The sequence below is a fragment of the Micromys minutus genome (assembly GCF_963924665.1).
Source record: "Micromys minutus genome assembly, chromosome: 17".
NCBI lineage: Eukaryota > Metazoa > Chordata > Mammalia > Rodentia > Muridae > Micromys > Micromys minutus.
In genome coordinates, this window is record NC_137952.1 from 13459667 (window position 1) to 13482732 (window position 23066).

The window sequence follows — 23066 nt, forward strand, 5'->3', positions numbered from 1 at the left end:
AGCTGTGAGACCTGGCACCACAGTAGCATTTGACACATCAAGTGAGAGCTATTTCTCTTTGACATCCCACATCTTAAGACACCTGGCTGGAGTCTCAGTGATGTCTCTGTGTCTAGTAAGGAAGCCAAGAGTTGGCATAGTGACAGAAGGCAGAGAGAGGCAGGAGGACCTCTGTGAGTTCAAGACCAGTAGACTCTTTTTTCAAGAAACCAAACAAACCAAACCAAACCAAACCAAACCAAACCAAACCAAACCAAACCAAACCAAACCAAACCAAACACAACGAGACATGCACAAAAAAGATATTTCTTCTTTATTTTTCTGTTTGTTTTTCAGACATGGTTTCTTTTTATAACAGCCCTGACTGCCCTGGACTCACTTTGTAGACCAGGCTAGCCTCAAACTCTGAGAGTTCCCCATGCCTCTGCCTCCCAAATGCTGGGATTAAAGGGGTGTGTCACCACATCTGACTCTCTTTTTCTACACTTAAAATTATTACAGAATTCTAGTGACATGTATTAATTTTAAGATGCAAAAATAGCCTATGCATATTAAATTCTAAGACTGCAATCCCAGCACTCAGGAGGCCTTTAGAGGCATGAGGATTAAGAGTTTAATAAAGGCCAGGATAATCTGGAGAGATAACTCAGCAGTTAAGGGCACTGTACACTCTTCCAGAGAACTTGGCTGGAACTGGAATTCTAAGAAAAAAGTGATTTTCTTTTCTGGTCTCTGTGGGCAGGAGGCCCAAACGGGGTACATATACATAAATACAAGCAAAAAGTCATACCTAGAAAATGAAAATAAGACCAAAATTGGGAACTGAAGAGATGGTTCAATGATTAAGAACATACACTGTTCCTGGGGAGGGCGCAATTTTGATTGTCAGCAACCATGGTGAGTAGATCACAGCTGCCTGTAACTCCATTCCAAGGGAGTCGATGCACCTGTATGACTTCTGCTAGCACTGTACTCAGATGCACAAATGCATATTCTGACACACACACAAACATGAATAAGACAGACACACACCACATAATTAACAGATAAAAATGTCTGTTCCTTCTAAGTAGTGAGAACCCTGACTCTAAAATGCAAACCAGGCTGGGATGGTGGCTTGCACCCTAGCACTTAGAGGACTACACAGCAAGCAGTAAGTACATAGTGAGAACCACCGCTACATTGTAAGATCTTGTCTCAAAACCAACAACAAACCAAAACCTAAAACCTGACAGTACTTATCAGTGATAAGATATAGCTGATTCCAGGTAAAATGTAGAGTTCTAGAAAACCTGTGCCCACTATTGTAATCCAAACACCTTCACACTATTTAAAGGCTCCCTGATAATATCAATAAGGACAATGCTGGATTATTTTTTGCATTGATGACTGAACTTAGGGTCCCATGCATATCAGACAAAATTTCTACTATTAAGTCACACCCCAACCCTAAATGCTATTTTTAAAATATTCCAAAATAAAACAGGGCCTAAATATAAAACTCTTAAAAAAAGAAGTTTAAATGTTGATATCTCTAAATTTGATTTTTAACCACAACAAAAGCACAAGAAAACGAATCAGTAAGTTGGGCTCCATCAGATTGTAAAACATTAAAAAGAAACCATATAGTATGGGAATTAATATTTTCTTTTTTTAAAAAAGATTTATTCATTTATTATATATAAGTACACTGTAGCTGTCTTCAGACACACCAGAAGAAGGCATCAGATCTCATTACAGATGGTCGTGAGCCACCATGTGGTTGCTGGGAATTGAACTCAGGACCTTGGGAAGAGCAATGGCTGCTCTTAACCGCTGAGCCATCTCTCCAGCCCGAATTAATATTTTCAAAGCATGCATAAAATAAAAATAAAAATTTAAAGCCCAGAATATAGCAAGTATCAGTAATGAAGAGTAGAGGCAGGGGCATCAGGAATTCAAAGACACCTTGAACTGTATAGAATTGGATGCTAGCTTGGGTTATAGAGACCCTGTTTCAAAACAAAACAAAACAACAACAACAACAAAAACAAATTCAACCCTGAGACAAAAATCAAGAAATCCTAAATTTAACTACAAATGGACAAGGAACCATTCCAATAATAAGCTAGTAATGGAGCCTATGGTTGGTGGCACACACCTTTAACCCAGCACTTGGGAGGCAGAGGTTAACTTCTGAGTTCAAGATCAGCCTGGTCTACAGATGGCTTCTAGGAAAGCCAGGACTATACAGAGAAATCCTGTCTAGAAACTGCCCTAAAACGTAAGTAAAGATTTGAAGAAGCATTTTTGCAAAGAAGATATACAAATATCTTTTATATCCATAAACACCCATAGTCAATAGGTAAATCACAAGCACAATGGAGTCCAGCTAGAAAGCAGGACCAGTAAAAGCACTGTCTGCAAGCCTGACAACCTGAGTTGAAAACCCAGGATGCACACTGTGGCAGGAGAGGACTGATTTCCTTAGCTTGTCCTTTAACCTTCATGCACATAGTATTGCATGTGCTGTTAACGCAGATGAACCGGGAAAACATGCTAAGTCAAAAACCCCATACACAAGAACATAGTATATGGTTCCATGTGTATAAGAAAATTTAGGCAAGGGGAAAAAAGGATTAGAGGGTCAGGAAGAAGGTTCAGAAGCTTACAGTGATTTCTTTGGGAGCATGGTTGTCCAAGTTCAATCACCAACATATACCATGCACACATTCATGCAATAATAAACAACATCATACATTTTTAAAAAAGTTTATGGGGAAAATGGAGAGATGGCTCATTGGTAAGTTCAATTCCCAGCAACCACATGGTGGTTCACAACTGTGATGGGGTTTGATGCCCTCTTCTGGTGTATCTGAAAACAGCTACAGTGTACTTACTTATATACATAAAATAATTTTTAAAAAATTTTAAAGGGTTAGGGAAGGAAGGTTTAGAGGAAAATAGAAAGCCACTGCCTAATGATTACAGAGTATATATTTGGGGTAATGATTACAGAGTATATATTTGGGGTAATAAGATTTATGGGAAGGGGCTGGAGAAATGGCACAGTGGTTAAAAGCTCTGGCTGGAGCACTAACTGCTCTTCCAGAGGACCTGGGTTCAGTTCCCAGCACCTACATGGCAGCTCACAACTGTCTGTAACTCCTGTTCCAGGGATCTGACTCCCTCACATATGTAGGAAAAACACAAATATGCATTTAAAAAAAAGTTATAGGAATAAGTAGTTCTGACAGTACCACAATAATGTAATCAATACTACTGAATGACACATACTTCACATAGTAGATTATTAAGCAAAACTTTTTAAATATAGAAAAGGGAAACCTTAATGTTCACAAGATCTTCCTCACTAAGCCATAAAGTAAGAAACATGGACTCAAAGAACAAGACAATCGAGCAGATACTATGGAACAGAGCATGAGCAGTTCAAGAACTACAACTGTCCAGGGTGGACAGGGCTCAGTGGTTAAGAGCACTCACTTGCTGCTCTTGCAGAGGACCCAGGTGTGGTTCCCAGCATTCACAGCGTCATTTACAACCATATGTAACTCAGTTCCAGGAGATCCTATGCACCTTCTGACCTCAGCAGGTACCAGGCACCCACATGTCATGCATGCATACATACATTAATGCAGGCAAAATATTCATCTACATAAATAGCTAGAAGTGTAATTCAAGAGATATTGGTAATTATCTGAAAAGACAGTTAAAATGGTCTTCCCAACATATTCTCTTCACATTCTTTAACCAAACTAACACACAGTAATAGAAGGTAGAGCAAATATAAAAATAAAAAGTAGAGTCAAGTGTGTTAATAAGTAATAATCAATCACTTAAAAATATTTAAAAGATTATCTTAATTTAATTGCTACTTAGTAAATCTAAATAGGTTGAACCTATTTGGAATCCTCAATGCACTTCAAGACTATAAGAATATTCTGAAAAAAGTATTGTAAAACCCTGAATGTGCACTTTGTGCTCTTTGCTGAGAGACCATTTAGTCATATAGGAAAAGGGGGGCCACAGTTAATAACGCCATGGTTTATCACATACTCTATAGAACTAATATGAAGTTTCTTTTTGACTCATAAACTGAAAACTCAAAGAATAAGTATGGTTCTCCTGATGCTCTCTTGACTTGATTTCACTGGGAGAATAGATGAATAAAAAAAAAAAAAAAAAGAAAAAGAAAAGAAAAAAAGAATATTCTGAAAAAAAAAAGAAAATGCTAAAACTTAAGTTCTGAACACGCTGCTTAACTAGTGACACCTAGTGGTCTACCATGTTACGTATGAAAGAAATTTTTTTCTTTTTACCTGAGGGTATAATTACAAATTAAGAACCCAAGTCCTTCTATTTATTCTAAGCAGTAAGTACTGATAACTGCAAAAAGTACAAATAAGGCTTTAAATGTATATATTGGGTAGTGAGCTTCCTTATAATACTAACAAATATGCTTCTACCTTGAATATTTAATCAAACTTCCTTATCTTTTATGTATTTCCAAACAGCATCTGTGGAGCTCTGTTCCAATAAAATTATCCACAAAAGTTGGGCAGCAATTAGATATGTCTATAAACAAATCTCCCAACCTCGGTCCTCTGCTGAACTGTTTGAAATTTCTTATACATATGACACTCCATGTTTTGATAGCTAATGGAATGAGTGTTGTATTCCTTGCATTGTACATGTACTCTAATATGGCAAATACTGATAGATATATTTAATATGTCATATACATTATCATATTATACTAATTAATTATAATTTGGATTATTTCATCCTAGATTTGATTCCTTTTGTCTCCTGGCATAAACACAGATGTAGAATTTGGGGAATACAGGATATTTTCTTTAATGTTTATTTTTGTTTATGTGTACATGCATTGCATCCATGAGTTTATGTGTACACATTTATAGGAACTGGAATTATAGGAAGCTGTTAGTTGACTAATGTGGGTGCTGGGAATTGGCTAGATCCTCTTGGCCACTGAGCCATCTCAGCAGTGTGGTGACTGGTAATCCCCAGACTTACTTAGTAGATTCCTGGTATTCCTTAGGCTAGAACACATCAAAGTGAGCTCTGCCTTTCCTGCATGTTCAGACTAAATGTATTCTGTAGGGTGTGGTTTGTACAAAGCATAAGGAACTTTGTACAGTAGCATCAACCTGCTACTGAACAAATCAATTTGAACTGCCGCCATCAGCATCCCCTCCATTCCTGCACGCCATCTAAAAGTATCAAAATACTAATTTCTTGGGGAACTCACCCTCATCCTCACTACTGCTAGAACGGACCTCAGGAGATGATTCAGATTGTGATGATGAAAATTCTTCCTTCCATTTCTTCCTTTTCTTTGGTGGTGGCTCAGCCTTTATTTTGAGCTGTTTAGCTTTGGGTTTTGTAGAAGGGCCTTTTGTAGTTGTAGCTTTTGATACAGGTGGGTCAGAAGTTTTACTGATATTACTTGGCTTAGATGGAATATTTCTGCAATGTTAAAAAAGATTTTATTAAGATCATTCAATCTTTTAAGATAAAAAAGGAAATGAACTTTTAGGATTTATAAGAAAAGATTAAACATGCTGAGACCAACACTTCCAAAATAAAGTCCATGTGCTATATACGACTCAAATGACTCCCACAGCATTTTCATGAAATAGACTGAGACAGACACTCTATGTTCAATTATTTAGAGGTTATTAACTCAGTCTTTATACAAACTCCTTATGGATTCATTTTCCAGGGAATATGAGATATGGAAAACCAAATCTAGCTCCCATGTTCTGATGTAGAAATGCAAATGCTTCAGTCTCAGATCTCTACAGATTTGTCTGATGCTGAATCTAAAAATTTCTGTGGTAAAATCCATCACAACTGGATCAGCAGCTTGAAAATAGGCAGTGATCTTAATTAAAGACCCCCCACTGATGACAGCAGACTGATCAGAGCATCTAGGGTAATACCCATATTATAATACCTATCACAGAATAATACCAGTTACCTTCCAGACTGATGCTGCAGACAACCCAGGCACACTGATCTATGACAGGAATCCTACTATGTGCTGATCTGATAATGCACATGTCTGTGTGTTCCCTAACCCCCAATTATCTTGCTGTAACTCTGACTTTCATTCATTTATTTATTTTTCACCCTACTGATGGAAAAGAGGGCTTCTGAGAGGTTCAGCCACAAAGAGCTAGATTCAATACATTTTGTACCTTCTGCTTTTTCCATTTTACTACAGTGACACCAAAAAAAGGTACTGCAGCATTCTGAGTCTTTACCTGACAAGATAGATCTCTTACACAATAATTGTACCTGAATAAGCCCATAAATATATAACATAAGAAAACAAATACCTGATAGTTTGTGAAGGCTTATTTCTTGGCTTTTTGGAACACACCCTGACATATTCCTTTTTGTTTGTATTTTCAATGAACTTCACATATATCCTTTTGTATTTAGTTTTTGCATCTCCAAAATACCCAAGGTACTAAAAAAAAAAAAATTTGAATTATACAATTATACAATCTAAACATAAATATTATGCTGTTAAGTTCACGGCCAGCCATTTTTTCTTTTTTTTTTTTTTTTTGTATTTTCCAAAAATATATCCATAACCAGACTAGTTTTATCCTGATTTTAAGAATGGGCAGGGAGAGGGAGAAAAGGGGGGAGAGGGAAAGAAAAAGAGAAAAAGAGAAGGGAAAGGGAGAAGGGTAGAGAGCAAGTGTGCGAGAGCATGTATAAGTAAGTGCTGGTACCTGTGGAGGAGCTGGAGTTAGAGGAAGTTGTGAGCGTCCTAACATGAACGGGTCCAGTTCAAGAGTAGTGTGTGCTATTAACTTCAGAGCTATCTTTTCAGCCTCATTTCATTTATTTATTTTAAATTTTGTGCACATGTGTCTGTGTGGGAATGTGCATCTGACTACAGTGTCCTCAGTAATTAGAACATAGATCCTTTAGAGCTGGAGTTATTATTGTACTTGCCATGTGGTCTTAGGAATGGAATGCAGGTCCTCTGCAGGAGCAACCAAGTGCGGTTATCAGAAGTCTTGATGCATTTGACCCCACCTTGGTTCATCCAAGGGTCAGTTTAGAAAAGCAGATAGAATCAAGCATTTTACTTACACTATTGGTAGCTGCAAATTCTCTTTGCCCATCCCGAATTTCAGGAACAAATTTCTGTAACAAAGCTTTTTGTACTTTCCAAATAGCTGGGGGTTCTTTTCCTGTATTTAAAGCCTCCTATAATAAGCAGAATTAATTACATTTAGGAAAATATCAACATGCTTATATTTATAGACTGTTACTGTGAGTAGGAATCTTTAAGGCCTACCTTAACTTTTCATTCTCTTTCTGTTTTTTTTTTTTTTTTTTTTTTTTTTTTCTTGGTGGGGGAAGTAGGGAGTTGAGGAAGGGTCTCTATGTTGCCCTGGTGGTCCTGGAATCTGCATGTAGATCTGGCTGACTTTAACCCTACAGAGATCACCTGCCTCTGCCTGCTGAGTGCTGGGATTAAGGGTATGCACAACTAAACCCAGCTTAACTTTTCATTTCTTATCTATGGCTGAGTTTCTACAATAATCACCCTCCCCAACACACACACAACCCTGTGATAGTGACATCAAACCAAAAGCCTTAATAAAACATGCTAACAAAGGAGTTAGGGCGGGGGCTGTTGATTATATAGATAAACTTAACCCCTAAAAATGATTCTATTCAGTCTCCGCTTTAGTTTTCCTCCAAAAGGAACTCGCTGACACAAAACTCACTGTCCCTTTAGTTAACTAAGATGTCTGGAAGAAACTGCTAGTGGTGCTATCTTCCTGTTTGTGCAGTTTTATGACATCTAAAACAAACATGCTAGAGAGCTATAATAGGAGTTAATTGTCAATGGTAGAATCATAGACAGTGTGAATGATACAGTCTTCCTTGTTCTATCTAATTCCTTTGCTTTCCATTTCAATTAAAAAACAATGCCAGTAAAAAAACCCAAACAAACAAAAAACTCCAGAAATACATGTTAGCTCAACACTTGGAAGGTTAGGTTAAGAGAACTGCCAGTAATTCACAGCTACCTAGAATTAAAACAACAACCACACAGCATCAGGCTATGTAACAAGAGCCTATCTATGAATTGTACCATTCTACTCATGATGATACAATTTAAGCTTTAAAATTAAATCCAAATTCATGTTTATGTTATATAAATATTTTCTAATATCCCTAGTAATATATTCAGGAAGTTTTGAAAATATTAACAGTGCTAAAGCTTAGACTTAAGATGGACTTAATTGGTAAAGTGATGGCTTAGTGAATACAAAGCCCTGACTCAGTCCTAAGGACTACATAAAACTATGTAAGTGGTACATGTATGTAATCCCAGTATTTCAATGGTAGACAGTAGAGGATCAGAAGCTCAAGGTCATCCTCAGCTTCACAGCATGTCCACACGGGGCCAGCATGAACTGCATGAAACCCCATCTCAACAAACATTTGCTGAGTGTGATGCCACAGTTCTAACCTGGGCTACATAACAACAGGCTAGATAAATTAATTAAATTATAAGTATGACATCCAGTCCAACCTTATCAAACACAGTAACAGTATAGTATACTCAAATGTTGTGTAATGCAGGCGTTCCACTGAAATCATGAAAACACAAACACTCCAACTGCACCAGACCCTTTACTCTGGGAACATTCACTCACCTTAAAGGACTCTATGTCTTCTATCTTTACAACAAATTCATCACGTTCCCGGTACTGGCCTTCACCTTCACTTTCAATATTTTCCTCATCTGTAAAACCTTCTATTGCAACTGTGTCTTGTCCTTTCGCCAGCTGGTCTAAAGGAAGACTATCAAGTTCAATGGCTGTGGGGGTTTCTGTGGAGTTGGTGTTTTCTGTGGCATTGACAGCTAATGAAGTCAAATGATGGTCTTGTTTAACTGTACCGACAATAGTGGAGAGAGCAACACCAGTGGTCTCAGCAGATGCACCAGGAGTTGCCACAGGTGGACCTTCTGAAACTAAAGTGACAAACAGATTCAGTGACAAATATTTAAACAGTTACATGTTTTGAGTAAAGTCTGAAACATTACCATAAGTTATTTTTGCAATCAGTTGCCTGGAAATAATGCCATGGGAAAAAAATTAAGGGATGAGTGTTAACTCAAGAACCAGAGGTGCAAATTGAATTCAGAGAAGATTGCAGTGCAAACTTACAGCTGTGACCTAGCTAACCTTACCCCAAACTATATTACTTACATCAAAGAAAATTTCAAAAGACAGAGACACACAAAAATGATAGAAAACAAGGAAGGGTCAGATAACCAATGCTTTAAGAATTCCTAGAAGGAAGGATAATTGGATAAGAAAAAGGAAAAGAAAAAGAATAAAACAAAAAACAGGCTGGAGGGCTAGCCCAGCAGTTGAGAGAGCATTGGATACTAAGACCCTGGGTGGATTTCCAGTGCCTCCAAGGCACCTCACAGCTGTCTCAGTTGCAGACCTGATGCCTTCACTTGCTTCCATGGACGGTGGGTGCACATGGTACAGACTAACATGCAGCCACCCCTCCACACACACACACACAAAAACCCCAAAATACTTTAAAACAGTAACAGAAACTACTAAAATAATGTAATACTATGAATTAGAAGAAATGAACTGCTAGAAAGACAAATTGTTGAGAACTCAAGACAAATAAAAAAATATAAACTAATTAATCAAATAAAAAAATGAAAAAAAAATCATCCTATAAGAAAAAGCACATGCCTCAGAGACTAGAATGCTAAATTCTACCACAGTCAAAGAACTTAATAAAGTTAATAATAAACTTAATGTAGCCTAGGCTGGCCTTGAACGCAAAGAGATTCACTTGCCTGTGCCTCCAGAAACTTTAAAACTAAGTGCAGTAAGAGATGGCTCAGTAATTAAGAGCACTGAGTGCTTTTCCAGAGGTCCCGAGTTAGTTCCCAGCAACCACGTGGTAACTCCCAGTAACCACATGTAATGGAATCTGATGCCCTCTTCTGGTGTGTCTGAAGACAGTGTACTCAGAAGCATAAAATACATAGGTGTAGAAGCAAAGCAATTCACTTGGTGGGTATCTCAACAGGTCATGTGTATGTTCAACATATGTATTTGCTTTCTAGAAAATAGCATTAAGAAATGTTTTCTTCTTATCCATATTCTAGCCGCTTTCCATTGCTTTCAATGCTCTCCTGTCTGTTCCAAGTCAATGTCCATTTAGTTTTATTTTCTGTTTAAGTAGAGAATTACTAGGAAAGTAAGTACTTTCTTTGTAGCCTTCCTTGTTAAACTTAGCTTATAAAATACTAGTATTCAATAATTATGGATAACTTACGTAATGTCTGCACTTTCAAATTTATGTAAAACTTACTGAGTATTTTGTTTTGTATATTTAAATATTTCCATATGTGATTTATGCTGTATAAGAAAAAAGTTCTGAAGGAAAAAGAAATGTAAAAATATATTTTAAAATGGTAACAATAACACAATGCCTTTAATCTCAGCACCTGGAAGGTTCCTGAGACCTCTAGCAGACCCAAGCACGGCAAACCTATTCCAGATGGGTTGTACCCTTACCTTTCCCTTTCACTCTTGCTAAAAACGGTTACATTACACAGACCTAAAGCTACCTACCAACGTTTATTCCCTTATTTAGCAACTTTCTCCTTCTGAGACTTACCAGCAAGTTCCACCTACCAAAGTACTGAAGTCTTTGCAATCAAAAGCCCCTTTTGGTCCACCTATTTAATCCAATTAAAATTAAACATCTCATCCTAATATGGGCTTTCCCCTGTTCCTTTATAAACTACCATATGCCCAAGTCTGTTTCTTTCCTGTCAAGAAGCAGGCCTTTTAGTCTCTCTGGGGAAATATCCTCCTTCCCCCTTTCTCTTCTCTCTCATCCTCTACTTCCTGTCTTTGTCTCTTATTCCCTTCCCTTTGGCCCCCTGGGGCAAATCTCCTTTGTGCTGATAATCTGTTCTTGGTGTGTCCTGTGCCCATTCAGGTCCTTTTACATCCCTGTGATTTTGGGGCCAACCAGGGATCCATAGTAAGACCTTGCCTCAAAAAAATAAAATGCTAAAATGTTAAAAAAGGCGTAAGTATACTCTCAGAAGAAAAAATATGTACTCAATCACACAAGTTCAAAATATATTAAGTAAGTACTTGCCTAGCATGTGCTAAGCCTTGGGTTCTATCTTCAATATTACAAAATTAAGTAAATAAATGACAAGGAAAAAGATATGCAATTTCAGACGTCACAAACATGCCGAGCAGTGGTGGTGCATGCCGTCCCAGCACTTGAGACGCAGGGGCAGGCAGACCTCTGTGAATTTGAGGCCAACTAGGTCTACAGAGTTTCAGGAAAGCCAAGGCTACATGAAAAAATCCTGTCTCTCTCTCTCTCTCTCACACACACACACACACACACACACACACAAACAAACCAAAAAATAAATAAACCAAACATTCTGATATATCTGTTTCACCTATCCACTTTTGTAATTCCTGAAATATGTACTTTTAAAAACTTTTATTTATTGTGAGAGGTCTGTCTGTCTCTCTGTGTATGTGCAAGCATACCACAAGGCTTATTCAGGAGTCCATTCTCTCCTACCTTTACATATAGGTTCTAGGATAGAACTCAAACAGTCACACTTACTGGAAATTGTCTCACCCACTGAATCACCTTATCTGCCTTCCTGAGAAATTCGGAGTGGGGGTGGATACTTTACTACTCCAAGAATACATGTTTACTTTCTTTCTTTTGAAATTATTTATTATGTTCCCAAGATTTGGGTGGGTGGTTGAGGTGTCTCACTATATGACTTTGGCTGTCCTGGAATTTACTATGTAAAACAGCAGGCTGGCCTCAAACTCACAGAGATCTGCCTACCTTTGCCTCCTAAATTCTGGGATTAAAGGTGTGCACCACTATACCTGCTGACTTTAGAAAAAATGTAAAAAACCTTAGCAATAATCGAAAGTAAGATCTGCTTGTACTTTATACGCATGCAATATTTACCAAACCACTTAGAAAACTCATGAAATTCTCAAGGGTGATCCCAGAACTTGGGAGACAGAGACCGGTGGATCTCTGTGAGTTTGAGACCAACCTATTCTAATATGAGTTCCAGACAGCCAGGGCTCAAAAAACAATGTTTTTTTGTAACATTTTAATGTATAATTTGAACTTAAACTAGATAAAATAACAAGGTACCATTTAATATAAAAATAATGTTTGACTGTTACTCATAGCTCTTTGGTTTGGAAAGATGGTTTTGTAGGTACCAGGCATACACAGACACACACACACACAAGCAAAACACCCATACACACAGAATTTAAAACAATAAAATAAAAATCTAACCTGAAGTAACAAACATTTAAAAACAGATTGTTATAAACACAATTAATGGGATATGGCCAGAGTACAAATAATGTCAAAACTTAAGTATTGTTCAGTAGACAGAAAATACAATAATAATTAAGCACTAAAGTCAAAAAAGGAAAATACCAAAGGAAGACAAGGGGAAAAACCGAGATGTTGAAATTGATAAAGAAACCCAGCTTGTTACGTCACCATCACAATTCCAGTGATGGAGCTGAGGAAGCAGCCAGGCTGGCAGAGTGCTTGCTCAGCTTGTACAAAAAAAACCCTTAGGCTTCAGGCTGGAGAAATGGCTCAGTGGTTAAGAGCACTGACTGCTCTTCCAGAGGTCCTGAGTTCAATTCCCAGCAACCATATGGTGGCTTCTCAACCATCTGTAATGGGATCTGATGCCCTCTCTGGTATATCTGAAGATAGCTATGCTATACCTATATGCATAAAATAAAGAAATCTTTTTTTTTATAAAAAAGAAAAACCCTTTACTTTATTCTCAACATTGTGGAGGTGCCAATAATTCCTGCACTCAGGAAACAGAAGCAGGGAGATCAGAAGTTCAGGTCATCTTTAGATACATGACAAATTTTTAAAAGATCAGCTTAGAGAGAATACAAGAGTCCACACCTAAAAACCAAATAACCTAAACAAAAACCCCAAAACATTTAATAATATTCTTCAAAGAAATAAAAATGGAAAGCCCCTAAAATCCACACAGAGTAAGATTCCCAGTAGCAAAACAATGCTAGAAACAAGACAGTCCTGATGTCAGAGCACACTGACAAAAACATGACACTAGCACAAAGACAGACTCAAGAATAAGCCTGCAGCAGGGGTGACCTGATTTTCAACAAATGAGCTAAAAACATTCACTGGAGAAAGTACAGCCTCTTCAAGAAATGGCGCTGGGAAGACTGAATGTCCACACTTGGAAGGATAACTAGATAACTTTCTTTTGCTACTGAAATGAATTCATGGCAGATCAAAGAGCTTAATTGAAACATGAAACTCTGAAATTATGACAAGAAATAAAGCATAAAGAAAACAAAGGCAGGTGAGATGGCTTAGCAGGTAAAGGCACTTGCCAAGCCTGGGACCCTGAGAACAATCCTTGAGGGAGAACCAACTCTCACAAACTGTCCTCTGAAACAAGATGGCATTCGTGTACTCTCCCTAAACATGCACATACAAAATAAATTTAATTAAATGAATAAAGAAACCAGAAAGAAAGACAGACTGAAAAAAAAGGCAGCACACTTCACCACCCAGAAATGTGTTATGGCTCAGATGAGAAGAAATAACAAGCAGGTCTGCACAGAACTAAGACACAGCACGGGATCAACTCAAGGATGTCTTCTCAGCTTCCTAACTTCCAGCAGTTAAGAGTTAAAACCAAAGTAGATGTCTACAAAAAGAGATGGCGGGGCAGTGGCACACAACTTCAATCTCCACACTTGGGATGCAGAGGCAGGTAGATCTCTGTGAGTTTGAGGCCAGTCTGGGCTATGGAGCTAGTTCCAGGACAGCCAAGAAAGCAAGAAACCTTGTTGAGGAGAAAGGGCAGGAGGGGGAAGGGGGAGAGGAGCAGATGAAGGAAATGTGATATATACAATGGAGTTTTACCAATGAAACAAGATAGAGACTTATGTTTATACCAGAGATCAAAAAAGGTTTGTTCTATAAACCTAAAAATACAGAACAGCAAAATGCAAAGCATTCTGAACTGGGAAGGACTTAAAACCTTAATAGAATTGTCCACATCCACAATAATACCTTAAAATCTAAAGACAGACTGACTTCATGCTAATTTTCCTGTGGCATAAAGTGAGTTATTATAGTGACAATTTTGGAATTCTGGTACTTTAAAAACACAGAAATATTCTAAGAATGTGCCTTTGTTTTAATCCCAGGTGTGGGATATGGGATGCTTCAGACTGTCCACAGTGCAACTGACTATGATTTGTCTCAGGCTCTAGCAGAAGCATGGTTTTGCCACCTGCAGAGAGTTTCTATGATTGTGTGATGTTTGAAATTCTGGGAACGTTTCAGAATATATATATTCTGACACACACACACACACGTGTGTGTGTGTGTGTGTGTGTAAAACATATACATATGTATGTGTATGTATGTTAGAGCTCCAACAGGCATGGTGGGTGGTTGTTGATCATTTGAGGTTGACTGAAGTTAGTTAGTTGCCATGGTCAAAGAATAAAGAAAATTAGTTACATTTAGGGATTTTCCTAATTCCTCTTTCCTTCTATCCTTGTTTCTCTCCTATCTTGTGTTAGAGAGTGTGAAGGATAAAGGGCGAGAAAAAGAAGAACCCACAAAGACCAGCTACAAGTTGTACTTTTACTATTATTTGGCTTTGTGACAGAGTCTCACATCAAGAAGCCCTGGTTAGCCTGGATCTAACTATGCAGACCAGGCTGACCATGAATTCACAGATATCCTAGTGCTGAGATTAAAGGCATTTGCACAAGGCTTGTTTTGTTTCTTGAGATAGAGTCTCACATATCTGGAGAATCCTTTAGATATATTTAGTACCAAACATTAATGTTAACTATTTAGGATACCAGTTATTTCATACCATTTTAATGAAGACAGCCTTAAGTCCACACACACGGAGAAGTTTATCACAAAACTCTTAGAAGTCTTAAAACTCGTACTCAGCAGAAATACAGGCTGAAATCAGATAGACTAATTCAGATGCAGGTCTGTCACTTACTAGTCTCTAGTCCTGTGGGCTTCCACGGTTTACTTTCTATCAATATGCCTGTGTGTAACTGAAAGAGTGCAGGCGCCCAAAGAACCAGACACCAGCTGTCCCTTGGAGCTGAAGTTACAGGTGGCTGTGATACTCCCAGCATGGGTGCTAGGGGAATCGAACTCAGGTCTTCTGGGAAAGCAGTTATGTGCTCTCAACTGAGGAACCATCTCTTGAGCCCAATCTTGTATGCACATCTCCTGACTCTTATTTCTGCCAAAAAAAGTTATGACTATATAAATTGTTGCAATATTTTTTCCTTAACCTGTTCCTTAAAATTATAAACTGTGGCTACACTGGTGGGTCATACCTTTTAGTGTTTAATTCAAAGTCAGACTGGTCTACATAGTAAGACCTTATCTCAAAAATAAATAAAGTATACTTACCGGTCAACTGTTTTTTGTTTTAAAGAATTATTTACTTTTTGCAAGTACAATGTCATTGTCTCCAGACACACCAGAAGAAGGCATTGGATCCCATTACAAATGGTTGTGAGCCACCATGTGGTTGCTGGGAATTGATCTCAGGACCTCTGGAAGAGCAGTCAATGCTCTTAACCACTGAGCCATCTCTCCAGCCCCTACCTGTCAACTGTTAATTGAAGGAAAACGTGAAGTGTCTATCTTAAGATTTGGGAATATAGTTAGGACCCAGCACAGAATTATGAAGGCCTCTCTTAGCCAGATGAACATTCATTTTGTATACCACTTCAAATATTAAAATACTAATCTTTGGGTAAAACTGGGACATTAAAAAAAAAAAACTAGAGGATCCTATTCCAAAATTGCCTTAAGATGTCTATGTCTGGAGAAAGGCAGATAGCAGACTGTGTAAGATGATTCTCTGTGGCGTAACCAAAATCCTACATGCAAGGGAATGTCAAAAAGCAAATCCCCAAGATTATCTTCTTGTTCATAAGATGTATTTGCAGAACTGCTTATCTTTTAAGATGTATGCCATAGCTAGAAAACTAATAGTAGGATGTGATCTGTAAATCCGTTCAAATGTTACCTGTTTTCTTTGTTTTATTGGAAGTAGCATCCAACGCAGTTAAGGGAGTGGAGGCATTCTTATAGATCTCATGGCCACATGTGCCAGCATCTTCCTCATCAGAAGAAAATGAAGATAACTGTTCTACATTTTTAAGTTCATTGTCAACTTTTTCTGATAGACTGACCCCTCCAGCCTCAGATGGTAACAGTGCATGTGCTGCAGGTGATGTCTTTGCAAATGGGGGGGGACAGACGGTTCGGTTGACTTGGGTTCCAGATCGTCTGGTCCTATTAGGTATTCGAACAGCAAGGGTGGAAAACTGCTGTTTGGGTCCACACTTCAGGAAGTCTAAGAAAGAAGCAATAAATCCTGTTTTGACTTCAGGTTGCTTTTCTTCCACTTCCTTGATTTTCTGCCTCATCTTTTCTTGATGCTGAAAACCTTCATCGCAGCTTTCTGAGGAAGGGGCAGTGTATGGTAAATATCCATCTGTTCCTCTGGGGTTCTGTCGCTTGCACTGAGCAGACTTTTTCAGTTGTTTTTGACTATCTTCTTCCTCTTTACCTTGTTCTTTTCCTTTAGCTTTTTCCTTTGGAAGGTTAAAGTATGTTACATCTTGCTTTTCTTCAGTCTTGCCACTGGCTACGTCCCCTGGCTGGGACATGGCCAGCAGTGCAAGTGTACTCCTTCTATGGCTCACCAACATTCCACTGTCATCACCTACTAGGGTAAAGTCACTTTCTGAAACCACACTCTCTCCACTTAGGCTCTGACTGTTAGAGACAAACTCTTGATTTCTGTTACTACTCAATGCACTGTCAACAGCAATTTCCCTGTCTTCTTTAGACTCGTGGTTTATAGTTAACGGTTTCTTGAATGGGTCAGAACTTTGCTCCTGGATTTCCTGACCCAGTCCAACCATGGTAGAAGGTACTTTAGTTGGTATATTTTGACTAGGTGTTTCCATGTGCGTTTGATCAAGGCCTGTTTCTGACTGAAGGGTGGGTACTGATGAAAGGTTTACACTAACCTGATTTCCATTTAAGGAAATATCATTAATACTCTGTGGCTTTCCTACTGTAGCTGTTATAGAGTTAAAATCTGAATTCATATGCCTGACATCTAATGATTGCTGATAATGAGACTTAGAATCACTACTTTCAATATCTTGCATGGTTTCATTTGCAGCTGACTTGGAAAAGTCAGAAGGTGTAACACCACAAGCTGCTGCTGTAGCTGCTAAGATGTCATCTACATTTGATAAAATATTTCTTTCATCACTGAGAAGCATTGCCTCTGGGAAGCATATTGATCCAAGAGAAACAAACTGATTCTTGGATTCATGTGGATTGGTTTCACTGAAGGGGCCCTTTGTTGTTAGCTGTTCCAATGGTTTTGAAGGTTCGGGGAGGTCTAGTTTCATAATATCAGAATTCTGAGGATGGAGCTGCTGTTGAGGATGTTCACCGTTGCTTTGGATGATATGGCCATCCATCTGAAGGAAAGGATGGACTATCTGTTGCGGACTCTGGACACGCTGTACTTGCAAGGATGCTTTTGCTTGTCCCAGGCTGGCCTGTAGAATCCCACCCTGCTGAAGAATCTGTAAGTCACAGGCAGAGTCTAAGAGGACTGGTGTATTAGGAAGAACCTGGTGACTATGCCCTAAAGTATGATTTGGAATCTGTATCTGAGATGAGGCACTAATTATTTGATCATGCTGTTGCTGAATCTTTGCTTCATGCATCTTGTGCAGGAGAGAATGCTGCTGGTTGAGGTCTTTAGTATTCAGCCTTATCTGTGGAGTTTGCATTAAATTAGTTGCCTTCTTGAGATCAGGGGCTACTGCATTATTGGGCTCGCTGCTCTGCTGGTTAAGCTGTGTCATTGAACCAACCATATTTTCTTCTTGTTTTGAACCCTGGAGAGCAACTCCAACAACTTGATCTTCAAGATGGGAGTTATTTCTGGTTACACTCTGAGAATACCTATCCTCTGTCTTTGATGTCTTATAAACTGACTCTTGAGCACTCACTTCCCCATCAGGTAGCCTTTGGCTCGATGATTCAAGAGATGCTTGTGACTGCAATGCCTGTAATTTTTGCATTGGAAAATCATCTTGCTTGGAAGATGTATATACATTTGAGTCAAGTTTTCTCTCAGCATAAGACTTTGGATCAGGGGAAGGTATGCTACTTTGTAATGTCTGACCACGAGAAGAGGATGCAAAAGATGACTGTACAACAGGCAAAAACTTTTGGGGCTGAGGAGGAGAAGATCCTTGTGTCTGAGCATTTGGGGACGAATGCATAGAAGTATAATTTGGTGTTGGGGTAGAAACTGGCAAGTTCTGACTCCGAGAGGCAGAAGAATAAGAGAGAGAAGGGGCTGTTAATGTCAGAGACTGTCCTGATGCATAGCTTTCTGAAGGACTAACAACTGATAAAACTTGCGACTGAGATGAATAACTGACCTGTGTTTGGCTAACTGGTGATAAACCCTGAGAATGACCAGAAGAATAATTTTGAGACTCGCTGACTGATGACAGGTCTCTTGTTTGAGCAGGGTAATTCTCGCTTGTAACTAAAGACAATACTTCTTGCTGATTGGATGAATAACTAAGTGTCTGATTTTCAGAGGTTACAGGCTGAGATGACCCAGAAAAAGTCAATGTTTTGTATAAGGATGGCAATTTCTCAACCCTGCTGGACCTGTAAACCTGTGAATGAACAATAGATGGTACATTATGAGGCTGTACTAAACCATAATTTTGGGACTGACTGACTGATAAAAGGCTTGGTAGCTGTGCTGTAGAATAAATTTGTGCTTGACCTGATATTACAGAACTCTGGTTATGTAAAGGTTTAGAATAGTTTAGTGTATGCACAGAAGGAATTACACTTTGAGGCTTCAGAACTGTGGTTGATGTCAGTGGTAGTTTTGTAGAACAGCCATCTACTTTTGTAGCAGAAGAAAGATGACCTGATGATGGAATTACAGATGAGTAAGACTGAGCGAGATCTGCTGAGACCTGGGGGGTCTTCTGCTGCAATACTCCATTGCTCACCTGAGTAGAATCTCGAATTGAACTACAGGATAAAGACGGCTGCCTGGATGTTTCCTGAAAATTACCAATACTTGCACTTGATAGGTAACTATGTAAGGGATGCTGTGAGCCAGTCAACTGTGCCTGAATGGACTGGGTAACTGAAGGCCGCTGGTGGTGTTTAATAACGCTACATTCTCGAAGAAGGGCTCTTTCAATGGAAGCAGCAGAACTGGTAAGAAGAGCTGAACTGTAGGCTTGAGGGGGTTGCTGGGCTCCCCCAAGTGTTGAAGGCAACAAGCTAAATTGAGGTTGTAAAAGATGGGGTGCTGACTCTTGAGCTGAGCGATATGTTGAAGACTGAGGTGGTATGCTGTTACTTAATGCAGAACTGCTCAGGCGCTCAAATGCCAACGCAGTCGGAACAGTTCCCTGGGAAGTCTTAATTTGTAGCAAAGGGTCATGAGGGTTTAAAATTCCATTTGATGAAGTATTAAAAGATGAATCTTGAAGCACCAAAGGTGAGGTGGTCGCAAAGTTTCTACTGCTAAAGGAAGCAGGATGCTGATAAGCCGACAAAGTCGGTGGTGGAAGTGTTCCAGTGGTTGGCAAAGGTCCTGTAACAAACAGCTCAGTTGCTGCTGAGGAATGCATGCCTATGAAGAAAACACACAAACATTTTTATGTAACCATAGAACAGATATTTAAAATAAATGTTGACATTGTAGTAATACACAGATCTCAGGACATCAAAACGTCTAACTGAATATCCATGAGAATGTTAAAATTGTTTGCTTTCTAAAACAAAATCAAATTCTGAAAGATGCAATTTATATCTGTAACACTTAAAATAGGTGAGTTTACACATATGGAAACTAAGAAGCCAGTAAGAATGTACATAACTCTGGCAATTAATTTACTCTAACTTCATAACACAAAATAAAGTAAAATGTACAAAACATTAAAACACTAAATATTGCCTATCTCACATAATAAATGAAAATTTGAGATGTTAACTCAGTAAAGTTTTACTTTTTCTTTTTTGTTTATTCTCTTGCCAAATTATATTCACTGAAGAAATGTCTTACACTTCAGGTATTGCCTGCTTATGAACTGCCTAACAATAAAAGACACATAATTGTTATTTTTAAAAAAATTGAACCATTAATTCATAAGGTAATGTCAAGAAAAGGTTATACATTTCAGGACAGCAACCTTTTCCTCTTAAAGATTTGTTTTTAGTGGTTTTAATTATTTAGTTATTTCGGTGTGTGTATGAGTGTTGCTTGATGACCACTGCAATTGAGGGCTAGCCTCTAGTAAAACTGTCACCAGTCCCTCCAGTCAGGGGTGAATAATTCTATTTTGAGTAGCTCAATTATTTAGAGTTTGTTTCATACAAGGCAAGTACATCTATAAGAAGTCATTGCTTCTTTAAAATGCCTTAAGTCCATCATTTCTATATGGTTCCATCCTATTTCACCATAACTTTATGGATTATCTCCATTAGCAGGTATATGCTGGATAAACACTGGAAATACTGTTGGCAATTTTGTGACCTAGGACTGCCTGTTCTCAAAAGGTGCTGTGGGTCTAACCCTGTCTCCTGAAAAGGGCGGTCTCATTTGACCATCCTCCTGTTTCTCCACTTCTCTTATCTGACTGCCTGTCAAGGTTTATATATGCTCCACTCAAGGATTAGCACTATTTGGAGGTGTGGCTTTGTTGGAGTTGTGTCACTGTGGGTGTGGGCTTTAAGACTTTATCTTAGCTGCCTGGAAGTCTTCCATTAGCAGCCTTAAGATGAAGATGTAGAACTCTCAGCTCCTCCTGCACCATGCCTGCCTGGATGCTGCCATGCTCTCACCTTGATGATAATGGACTGAAACTCTGAACCTGTAAGCCAGCCCCAATTAAATGTTGTCCTTATAAGAGTTGCCTTGCAGTCTTGTTTCTAAAGGATCCCAAAATAGTAGAGCAAGGGTGGAACTGTTTATCATTCCCCTCTGAAATTGTGTTGTCCCACTGCATGTGTGTTCACTGACAAGTTAGTTTCCTTTGTATTCCTTAAGTATTATTTTCTTTCTCAACAGGAAAGTTGATTCAATGATCTAATTAATAGCACATTTTTCATGTTGGAGACGATAAGTATAATGGTTGCCAACTAAGAGATGTAATTTGGCAGCAATGCATAAGAGATCATGATCTTCAAATTATGCTACTTTTTTGAATTAGTGAGAAGACAATGGTAATAAATGAAGGTCTTAGTATAAGGTCCATATGCCACCTTTAAGCTTGTAGAATTAAATGCATAATCTAGGTTGTTTTCTTGTCTCAAAGATAGCAGAATTAGGTTAATTGGACAAATTATTTTTAAGGTTTTACCATTGTAAACAAGAGTTATAGTGCAAAATTTACTAACTAATTTGTAGTAAAATTGCTCAATACTGAATTTATTTTAAAAGTATGGAAAACAAATATTTAAGACTATACACTCCCAAGACCTACTAAAATTTTTCCTGGCTATGTATAATATTTCTCTATCTTACTGCTAATGTCTTTATTGGAATGCCTAACCCAGAGAGAGGCCATTCTCAACTTCCCACACCACACTGCCAAATAAAATCTGATTGGTTAATGTATTACTTCCTTCACAATGTCTTTCCTTGGTTAATGTCTCAATTCTATTCTGATGACTTCTGTTCAAATATATTAAATGGTGTCAGCAATACAAAACAATTTTAAATTAAAAAAAAAAAAAAAAGAGTTGCCTTGGTCATGGTGTCCGTTCACAGCAGTAAACCCTAACAAAGATACCACCCTTTGACGTAGCACCTTCCCCTCTTTTCTACCTGGAAGAAACTCCCTCTCTCTGGTTCCTTCACTAGGAATGAACTTATTTTTTTCTCCCTTTTCTTAACATTTTTCTTACATTGTTTGATTCCCAAGCTTCTCTATTTTCACCTGATTTTTTTTCTAGTTGCTCAGCCTTGTGAGTGCAGGTGTCCAATGAAGTCAGAAGCATCAGATCTCCTGGAGCTGGAGTTACAGATGGTTGTGAGCCACCTGACATGTGTCAAATACAGGTCCTCTGGAAAAGCAGCATGTTTTCTCAACTGCTAAGGAATTTTATTACCAATCTTCCCATGTAGACATTAAAATAAAGCTTAATTTTTGCTTCTGTCAAACTGCTAAGTAGCTAATTTATAAAATATAATTGAGTTTATCTTTCATAACCATCAAACCTTTAATCCTGATATAACAGCCTGAGTATTTCAGGACTCACAAAGGACAGAAAACTCACCATAGAAAAGAGTCTTTAGTGTTAGTGCTAGCACTACTCCCTTTAGTTATCAAGTGTTCCCAAAAGACCTAAGGTGGAAGAAAGTATCTCCAAGTAAAATAAAGTGAAAGTTAGATTCCTGCTTTTATTTAAAAAGTAATTTTTGAAAAGCAGGCCCAAGTTTCATATATCAAGTCTGCTTTATTTTCAACAGTATTTTAAATAAATACTGTATTGACAAGAAAGAGAGAGGAAGAGAATTTGCTGTTTTAGAGACCAGGTATCACAATGTAGATCTGGCTGTCCTAGAACTCATACCCACACCTGCCTCCTGAGCACTGAGATTAAAGAAGTGCACCAGTATGCCTGGCTTTGGCTAGGTATTTTAAACCTCCAAAGGTGCAAGAAAGAAAGATGTGCATCAATTACATAGATGCGGTATCATTAAAACTACACCTTATCTCATTTTCATTTTAACATTCCTGTGGCATAGATGTCTTATATATTATGTTTATAAACCAGAATGTAAAAGTTGGTTTTTC

The 23066-nt window shown here is 38.3% G+C and overlaps 1 protein-coding gene across 2 annotated transcripts in view; it reads right to left on the bottom strand.

The window, feature by feature from the left end:
• Positions 1-23066, bottom strand: part of QSER1 (glutamine and serine rich 1) — a 56067-nt gene that overhangs the window by 12360 nt on the left and 20641 nt on the right. Inside the window, exons 3-7 of one of the 2 annotated variants that reach the window (XM_080931617.1) lie at positions 16214-19897; positions 8721-9034; positions 7138-7254; positions 6366-6499; positions 5273-5490 (exon numbers count right to left, since the gene is read on the bottom strand). In XM_080931617.1, the coding sequence (XP_080787743.1) occupies positions 5273-5490; positions 6366-6499; positions 7138-7254; positions 8721-9034; positions 16214-19897 (4467 nt within the window). Of the gene's footprint in view, positions 1-5272; positions 5491-6365; positions 6500-7137; positions 7255-8720; positions 9041-16213; positions 19898-23066 lie in introns of both variants that reach the window. The other variant, XM_080931616.1, reaches the window with a different exon arrangement.